Genomic DNA, 10506 nt, shown 5'->3' with positions numbered 1-10506 from the left:
GTCAAAATCTGTCCTTGTTAAATTTATGTTTTCTTGTAGAGATGTCATATTAAATTATAAGATATGTCATCAATTTTAGTAGTCATGTCATATTATTTTTGTGAAAATGATTATACAGAGGACATGTGAAAAAATCACTTCTCAAATAATGTATATGGGATTTGCATAGATACCTTCAATTAATCTATCCACACCGAAGTATTATTCATATCTTAGACCAAATAATTTATCATGATTACTATCACATTATCCATAACTTGTCTTTGAATAAAATGTTAAATTTTAATTCAGAAGAAAATACACTTTTAACAGCATTTTTCTACCTGTTCAATAGCTTTTTCAGAAATAGAAACAGATCACATATCACATGCATATCGCATAGAAAGGGTACTTTGGTATTGGACATCACCAATCCCTGATTTGTAAGTGGCACCTAAATCCCTGGTTTGGTTCCTTTGTAATGACATCAGCCTGTTCTTAACAGTGTTGTCGATTAGCTTGATGATGATTTCCTGCGTTGACGGGGCCTCACCATGTTTTGGAGCATTCATATCAAAAAAACTTTCATTATGTCGACTAAGAAATGCTTAATGGATTTATCAAAGCTACGGGCATTTCAAAGAAACCCGATATAATGAAAGTTTTTTTGGCTCTGCGTTTCTCGCCTCTGCCACTAGATTTGATGTCCTTAGTAGCCGAGGCAATTGTATACGAAAACTCCACAATGATACTTATAATTAATTTTTATATACAAAAATATTAATAAAATACATTATTTTGAAAATGGACATAAATTATATCTTCATTGTACACGAGAAGTTATAATAATAAAATTTAATAATATTTACATTTTGTTGACAAAACGGAAGAATATCTTAGTTTTAATGAATGTATATTATAATGGTAAATGAATATAATTGTAAATGCTAAGTTCATTATGAAAAGAAAGAAATCAAACTCATGAATTTTTTGTGTGAAATATATTTTTATGACTTTAACATATGTCACTTTTATCAAAATATATTTTTATCAACTTAAGATATATTACCTTTTTAGTAAAAATATTTAAATGATATTATGCAAGAACTAAATTGCCAATTTCAAGCGTACTCCAGAAATTCATTATATAAGAATTTGAGCAGCCATGTATAAATTATTCAAATTTTCTCAAAATATATTTACAAGCCATAAACCAATCCTAATATCACGAAACTTTAAACGCAAAAAAATGGCGGAATCAAAAACAATCTTCATCGTTTTTGTTATTTGTCTCTTATGTTAATTACTCTCTTATTTAAATTTTCTTATACATTGATTGAACAGATTAACTAAAACTACTTTGCCTTAATATATATTTTCACTTAATAGGCACATTGTTGGTGAGCGTCTCTGGATCACAGGCCATTGGATCATGCAGGACATCGAAAGATTGTGATTCGGTGTGTTATAGAGGAACAAGGAGAGGACCTGGTATATGTCAGGGTGGAAAATGTTCTTGTCTGTCCCCAAATCTCAAGACTGAGCTGACCAAGACGATGCTTTGCAAGAAGGACCGTGACTGTCCTAGTTCTAGTAAATGCCCTAAAGACTTCTATTACTCTTGTCTTCATGGAGAATGTACTTGTATTGCAGTATAAATCGATTAAAATATATCTCATATATATACTGCTTATACAACTGAGTAATATGCATCTTTGGCGACGAAAAAATTGTATTCATCAACCTGTGTAGCTCATGAAATAATAATGTTAGTAAAACAAAATTATATTCTGGTTTGATTGATTAGCAATTTAGCAATTCAAATTAAATAAATGATATATAAAAGGGGAAATTTTAACAATACCACATTTCACGTACCACTATTCAATAATACCACTAAACATTGTTCATTTTTAACTTTACCTTTTTTCTGCTAACTAAAAGACCAAAATAGCCTTACTGCATATTTTGAATAAAGAACATGACATCAAAGATAACGACGATGACTTCGTCGGCGGCTGAGAAAACATTGAACTATCATAGAGCTCTCAGATGAAAATTTGATCTTGTCTTGAAGAAGCTAGAGATTCGAGTTAATCTGCTCAATTTTGTATTAAACTTTGTCAATTTCGAACTTATTTCGATGACGATGATTTTCTTCTACTGTAAAAAATTGATTTGTGGTGGGGCTTATCTGCGGAATTACGAAGAATCAATTATCATAAGAAGCTATTGATTCTCTTTCTATGGTATCGGATCTGGGGTTTTGGTCATTTCACAGGTTTGAGGAGATTGTAATATCAGTTTTTTTCATTTGAATCTATTTTAGTTTAGGGATTACGATTCGTTGCAACTTTGAGATGCAAAGTATGTATCAATCTAGAGAGGGTAAACAATTGATAAGAGATGAGTATGCAATGTGATTTGTGTTTTGAGATTTAGGAATTGGGTTTTTGAGTTAGTGAATTGAGACTCTGGGTATTGGTTGGACATGTGTATGCATCGATCTTGATGTCCAAATTTATGATTAGCGATTGCTTTATGTGGTGTTGTAAAATGATTTTTTTCCAGGATGGAACAATCACCTTTGTGTCAAAACGGAAGAATCTATAAGAACTTCTTTCACATATAACTTGTTTTAGTGGATTATGAGAATCATAAGTGAGTCATTTTGATAGTTAATCACTTTTGGTTTGTTCCATTTTCATGTTTAGGCCAGTGGAGAGTTGGAGGAGTGAGCCTATGGGTGATTAATCATCACGGCCAACAATCTATTATTTGAGAAACAAATGTAGAAAGTGGATGAAAGATTTAAGAAGTTTAAGATCTGACAGGAATATAATCGTGGCCTCAAATATTGGTACTAAGATTACAAGCAGATATAAAATGAAAGGAACATCCACCTCATGGAGCAGGATGCATCATGCTAAGCATTCAAAGATACTGTCAGCATCTAGTCTATCGAAACAAATCTCAATCACAAAAGTTTAAAAATGTTTACTAAGGGTTTATAATAATTTATAAATGGTTTACAAACAAGTTATAGGTGTTTATGAAGATTTTATACAGAATTTATAAGGGTTATAAATTATTTATAAGGGTTAATATAGGTTTATAAAGGTTTCTAAAAAGTTTATATAAGATTTGTAATGGTTTATATATAAAAGGTTTATAAGGGATTTTGAAGAGTTTATATAGGGTTTACAAAGGGTTTATAAAGTTCTATAAAAAATTATAAAGGCTTTATAAAATTTATTAAAGGTTTATAAACGGTTTAGAGGCTCTTCTTGAGCTGTTAGAAAAATATCTATTCTGATAGAAAAAATATCAGAAGGTTTATAAATGGTTTAAAGAAATGTTTAGCATGATCATGTTTACTTTTGGTGAAATTTTTTTGACCTTCTGCCATTTGTGAACTCAGCTCGAGCTGGAAGGCCATTGACAAGCAATTCAAATAACCTGAGTTGCCTAAATCACGAACACTAGCAACTTTGCAAACAGCTATAATCTCTTCTTGTATATTAGCTAATCTCCCCCATCCATATTCTACTGCAAGATCACCTCTAACTATTATAACTCCGATAAGGATTTAAACACTTCATCTCCAAAGAACAAGCTCAGGTACAAATCTGACATCTGATCTCACAGTAAGAATATCTTGAAATTGCTTTGTAACTCCCATAAGTTTTGTTTTTAAGTCATCACAAAATGTTTATAATGTTTATAATTGTTTATAAGAATTTATAAAGGGTTCAAAATCACTTACAGGTGTTTATAAAGAAATTATATAGAATTTATAATGGTTTATAAAGTTTATAAAGGGTTTAAATAAGTTTATAAAACCTTTATACAAGATTTGTAAGGGTTTATAAAAGGTTTTAATGGGTTTTGAAGAGTTTATATAGGGTTTATAAAATATTTATAAAGGTTTATAAAACCATATAAATATTTATATAACTATTTATAAAGGTTTATAAAACTATTTAAAAGGGTTTTATAAAACTATTTACAAGAACTTATAAGCTATTTATAAGAGTTTATACATTTATTTATAATTATTTATAAATTAATTTACAAGGTTTATAAATTTATTTATAAGAGTTTATAAATCACCAAATTAACCAATTTTCCACCATTTCTTTGCTTATTAAAGAACATCATTCTCTTTCCGTTTCTTTTATAAGGCCTTATAAAAATTTATAGTTGAGCATTGAAGTGATTAGCATTGAGAGATACTTAGGGTTTCTGAACTTGATTGGTGTGCGTCCATAGTTGTTGTGTCCAAAGAAATAGTAGCTTTGGACATAAGAAGCATCGTCTTTTCTTGGCTGAACATTTTGGATCTTTTTGTGTAACTTTGCATATAAGAGACTAGTAGTGAGCAGTGAAACCTGTAAGAGTTTCTATTGCTGATCTTTCAAGTCATGTTTCTTTGATCTTCTGATACTAATGAGATTTTAACTCTCACCTTACCGGTTGAATGTGGGATTCTAATAACAATTTAACAGGGTTTGATATAAAAAAGCAACGGTTACTACTTGGCTTATGCTATTGTTCCAACTCTAAAAAGTAACTTTCAGAAATATTATAGATGACTTTTATTGTTTTACCGTATCAGTTAAGAAATGTATTCTGATTACTATTATTTCTTAAACCCAAACCAAACAGCCAACCGAGTGTAGAATATTGAGTATGTAAAAAGGACTAGTTGTTCTTCACAATGACCGTCTTTTTGAACTCAGTTACTGTTGCAACGAACTGGCTTTGATGTTTGGTATAACAATGATCAGCTCCCTCCACAATCTCCAGCTTGTGGTTCGGTATGATCTTGGCAAACTCCCTGGCATCTTCCACAGGTATTACCTCATCATCAACCCTGCCATTGCAACCAAACAATGATGGTTTGTAGTTATATACCAACATTGTCCAATACGAGTAAGAGTAGTGAACCTGCATTCTTTGTCAATCTTGAGGCAAGCTTCATGCATTTCAGTGTACAACCTCTCCATTAAGCTCTCCTCAGTAACACGGTTCCCTGATTTTCCTGTAAAGCACCAACACATTGATAGAGACACTAGAGTGTTTTGATCAGAAACAGTGCAGTAAAACCAAAAGCTGAATAACAATACCATCTTTAACATCAATGAACCCTTGTTGCTTAATTCTTTCCAAAAAGTCTTCCCCCAAGACACTCTCTAATGCCATTCTTCAAATTATAACGTCCAGAGAGATTGATAACACTGCGGATATCGTGATACTTGGGCGCATAGAGGAGGACCACATCACCTCCTATGCATTCAAAATAAGTTGAAAGAGTATCCATGTTGGTCGAGGCAAAAGATGGAAAAGGCTTCTAGTTACCTTTACTGTGGCCGAGAACAATAGGAACCACACAGTCCATGTTAGAGAAGTGTTGGATAACAGAACGTAGATCATCAGCTTCATGGTTATAGTTGCCGTAATAGAAACTGCCTTCACTCTCTCTGCAGCAACAACAACCGTGAAGGCGCAGCCACATCCCCAAAACATCAAATCAAGATCCATAAACTCTCATTCATTAATAAGCAAGAAAGAGAGAAACATATACCCATTCCCAGAGAAATCAAACGGAAAGCACTGATGCCTTCTTTCTCTATAGTAGCAGCTATATTGTTCATTGTTTGGTTATCCTGCATATCATCAAGATATGAACATTCATATTGATGAGTCTATCATGATTCACTCATTGACCAAGTTTCAGAGCAGACTGACCTTGTTGGGTTGAAACCCATGACACAAGAACTTCTCTTGACCTAGCCCAGTTTCGTGAAGCAGACCAACGAGCTTCTCTGTGTCTGTTCGGAATCACGATCCTCTGAGCTGAAACTAGACACAAGAACAGAGTATCCAGCAGTCAGAAGAATCTTACAATAAGCTGAGACAAATCGTAATATGCACCATTACTACAATACCTGAACTTTTCTCGGACGAGTCCATTCTTAAATTCTTGTGAAAGGGGAGATTTTGTAATTTATAGAATCATGGAGGGTGCGAAATAAAAGTTATGCAAAAGACTATGGTTTCAATAGATGTGAAGTCGTCTTCTCCCTCGTTAATCTCCATGACTGTCGTTCTCTCAGTCTTTCTCGTTAGACAGTGTATCAAAAGAAGTACAATAGTGATGGTTGTCGCCGAGTTCGCCGGAGATAACCGATTCGCCGGGAATCGTCGAGTTCACTGTAGATTACAGAGTTCGCCGGAGATCGCCGCCTGATATCTTGTTTCAGTTTAATTTCGTAATAGATACATATTTGGAAGAGAAATAGATCTAGGTTAAATTAATAAAATGAGGGGTATAATCGTATTTTGTCTATTAAAATTTTAGTGGTAAAGTTGGTTAAGGTATTATTGAAAAGTGGTATAAGGAAAATGTTATTTTTGGCAATTTCCCTATATAAAATTGTTATCTTGGTATCGTAGTTTAATTATAGATTATAAATATTTTTTGTCACTATAAACGTTACAAAATCAAAGGGATTGAAAATATACACGAATTTAATGATAAAACAAGAAAGATATATATTTGAAGAACTAGCTCCTCAGACATGCAACATTCCTCTTAGTTTCTAGTCCCTATATATTATCTTGAAGCATTGATTAAATGACAACCCTGAGGAGCATGCTGACGTGTCAAGCTGAGAGCGCTTCTCAGTCTTTTTTAAATTCGATGGACCTTATTAGGATCGTAGAAGAGTGACGTTTAACATTAGAATTCAATACTTTCTTATATATCACCAAATCCGAAAATGGAAAGAAATAACTATTTAACTCTTTTCTTTTTTTTGATGAAATGTTAAATTTATTGATCATCATGGAAAAGAATAGTTATTTACATAATAAATATAGAAATCCAAACAATTTTTTTCCTTAACTACTATCCTTACCAAATATGGGTACCAAACCAACGCTGCAACAGCCCTGCAAACCCCTTCTTTTCATGGTATCGAATAGATATAATCCTTTGCTTAATTGTCTTCTCTATCACTTTTGCTAGCTGATTTGCTGGTCGACTTCGTTGTGTATGTCATCTTTCATTCCGCTCATGCAAGATATAATAGACAGTGACTTGAAGACCTAACCTCAGGAGAACAGAAGCAAGCCTATCATGTTCTGTGTGAAGAATACGAGCCAGAATCTTAGCCCAGCCAGGTGAAGGCGCTGGACGGAGTATGGAGACAATGATATCCATCCATAAACCATAAGTGTATAGGCAAGCAAAGAACAAATGGTCTCTTGATTCCTCTGGTTCTCCACAGAACGGACATCCCTGCACTATCCCCCATGCTCTCATTCTGGTCGAGAGCCTATCCTTGACGGCTAGCTAAACTACAAATGCATATCGAAGCACTCCTTGTTGAAACCAAATCAACTTAAACCAGGGTACCTTATTGTTGCGGGTGTGTATCATGTCTCAAGTGCTGTACGCAGAGAATTAATTCCGTCTTATACTCCACATCTCCTCTTTTCAATTTCCATTTCACAACATCATCTTCATAATTAGGATTCCTCTTTGATGTTTTTCTCTATTAATGTATTAAATCTAACTATTTTCTTTAATGTACACTCCGCATAAAACATAAAATGACAAAAAGTATATTAAAACTGATATCAAAAACTATATTTTCTAAACACCAAATGATTTCTCTCTAACAATATAGGTTGGCTTTAAATGCCAACAATTATCTAACATTACAACGACCATTGTCAAACTATGTTCTCATAGTTTTGCTATTATTCAACTGTAAAGCCTTATATATCTATCAAGTTCAAACGTTTAACATTTAATTTTTTTTTATCATATGTTCATTTTGAATATATTTCGAAGCCCCAACCGTACAGTAAGATGTGTTTCTAGATCGATTTATAATTGTTGCTAGAACGACTTGCACATAGCGGCTTTTTAAATTGTTTTGTTAAATATATTTTATTGAAAGAACAAGTAAATTATTATTGTCAAGAACATGTATATTACTTGAGATCAGTAATCCCTTAAATATTAATTGAGAAATATTACATCAGTTTTTTGTAGTTACTGTCACTATGAGAATGAAATTCAGAATTTTTAGAAAATAGGTCGGTCCATCTAAAGTTATATTATATTTTTATTAAACTAACTATCAAATTGATAAATATTGTACAAAATAATATTCTAACATTTTTCTTAAATAAAAGTTACGGAATTACCTAATATGATTAACATATATATGACAATTAATGATTATGAATAATAAATATTTGATAACAAGTTTGTATCTTAGCTCCTTTTGTTTAATTTTATATTATTAAAAATATTAAACAATCACATTAATCATATAATAAAAAGTTTAGATTTTTTCTTAATGTGTTATACTTTTAAAACGACTATAAATTATTAGAAATTTTGAAAATTCCACTTTAAAAATTTTGTGATCAATGGCTTAATTTGTTTTGTTTAACAAGATACAAATGAACAAAAATTTGTATTAATTTAGATTTTTATTTAAAAAATTCAAATTAAATAATATATATATATATATATATATATATATATTCAGCTAACAACTTAAAATAAGAAAATATGTCACATCAATTTAGTCTTCGAGTTGAAACCTTTTAAAACTATGTGGAAGACTAAGGTCAAAATAATTTGATTTTGGAAACAATACTAAGCTGCTGATTCTAAAACTATTAAAATGGTTCTCATGATGTTAAAGTAAAGTATTAAAAAAATTGTAGAACCTGTTTTTTAAAAAAAAAAATCAGTTGATTACCACATTACGGTTTTTATAGGTATAAACAGGATGATAAAAAAATTTAATTCCAAATCGATGAGGCTCATCATAAATGCTCAGCCAAACATATAGATGATTATATAAAGAAAACATAATTGTATCTACATAAAAAGATTCAAATACATTTATATATATTTAATTTGTCAATACTATATATTTTTAATTTTTTTTATATAAGTTCGTCATGTGTAAATCGCAGATCTTATCGTAGTATTTACTAGTGCATTAACATGTTTCTTTATGGAGCATATTCACAAAATGGGGAAATGTAACTATTGTCTATCCTCCGTAATGAGAAATACTTGGGTTCATACATAGAGTGAACTTTTAGGATCACCAACCAATAGGATTTTGTTATTTCATATTCAGTATCTTTTAAAAAAGAAAATAAAATATTGTCAAATTAAATTATGTTTTTAAACACTAAACCCTAATTCATAACGTGTTTTGTTTGCAATTAATATTTTTTTTAGTTTAAAAATATAGTATAACTGACAATATTTTATTTCTTTTTTCTTAAGATACTGAATATAAAATAACGAAATCCTATTGGTTGGTGAACCTAGAGGTTTCTCCTCCGTAATTTCACAATTAAACCAAGAAGAGTAATTCTTGGGTTCACTCCTTAGGGTGAACCTGTAGGGTGAACCCAGCAATAGGATTTCACTATTTCATATTCAATATGTTTTAAGAAAAGAAATAAAATATTGTCAAATTAAATTATGTTTTTAGAATTAAAAGATAAAAATAAATAAAAAATAATATTAGTTGCAACAAAAAACTTTAAAAAATAATTTTAATACTGTCAACAAATCATTAAACCCTAAATACTAAACCCTAAACCCTAAATACTAAACCTTAAACCCTTGGTTAAATCCGTAAATCCTAAACCTTTGGATAAATTTTAATACCGTCAACAAGGGTTTAGGATTTACCAAGGGTTTAGGGTTTAATATTTTGTTGACGATATTAAAATTATTTTTTAAAATTTTTTTGTTTGCATCTAGTATTATTTTTTTATTTTTTTTTATCTTTTAATTTTAAAAACATAATTTAAATTGACAATATTTTATTTTCTTTTTTAAAAATACTAAATATGAAATAGTGAAATCCTATTGGTGGGTGAACCTATAAAACCAAGAACTAAATATAGATTCACCCTATTGTCTATCCTCCGTAATTTAACAATTAAACCAAGAACCCCAAATCTTATAGTTATACTATTCGGTTTACTATTAAACAAGATCTGTGACGCAAATCCCTTTTTTTGACGCAAATCCTTTTAAAATTTACATAACTAAGATTTATAATAAATACTAGATCATGATCCGCGCTTCGGAAGCGCGGAATATTTTATGATTCAAAATTTTGTTAACAATGTTACAAATATTTAATATGTAAGAATTTTGTCTATTTAAAAAACTGCGTTTGAGTCAATATTTTTAAATCTAATTTAGATCGTCGAGCCAGTAAACCCGGTAATCCGATATATAATCATGTTTGAATTGGTTAAAAAGTAATGGGTTAATAAGTTTGATTTGAATACACTTTGAATATATCATATAATACGACTATTATATAAAATTAATTGGTTAAGGAGTAATGTATTGCATGGTGATCATCGCATGGACTTATTGGATGGTGATTATGAAATCTCAAATTTAACATTACTGCATGTTGGTTATGAAATCAATTGGGAAAGAAAATATTTTTTTTG

The 10506-nt window shown here is 30.6% G+C and overlaps 1 protein-coding gene and 1 pseudogene across 1 annotated transcript; one reads left to right on the top strand and one right to left on the bottom strand.

The window, feature by feature from the left end:
- The first annotated feature begins 1228 nt into the window (after window positions 1-1228).
- LOC130509815 (defensin-like protein 291) lies at window positions 1229-1637 on the top strand. Its single transcript, XM_057006008.1, has 3 exons — window positions 1229-1277; window positions 1369-1439; window positions 1518-1637. The coding sequence occupies exons 1-3, from the start codon at window positions 1229-1231 to the stop codon at window positions 1635-1637; spliced, it is 240 nt and encodes a 79-aa protein (XP_056861988.1).
- Window positions 1638-4549: 2912 nt separating this feature from the next.
- On the bottom strand, window positions 4550-5955 carry LOC108831847 (uncharacterized; annotated as a pseudogene).
- Window positions 5956-10506: the final 4551 nt, after the last annotated feature.

The sequence above is a fragment of the Raphanus sativus genome, chromosome 3 (genome assembly GCF_000801105.2).
Source record: "Raphanus sativus cultivar WK10039 chromosome 3, ASM80110v3, whole genome shotgun sequence".
In the NCBI taxonomy this organism is placed as follows: domain Eukaryota; kingdom Viridiplantae; phylum Streptophyta; class Magnoliopsida; order Brassicales; family Brassicaceae; genus Raphanus; species Raphanus sativus.
The sequence above is the reverse complement of the archived record's forward strand: the minus strand, read 5'-3'. Positions and strand labels throughout refer to the sequence as shown.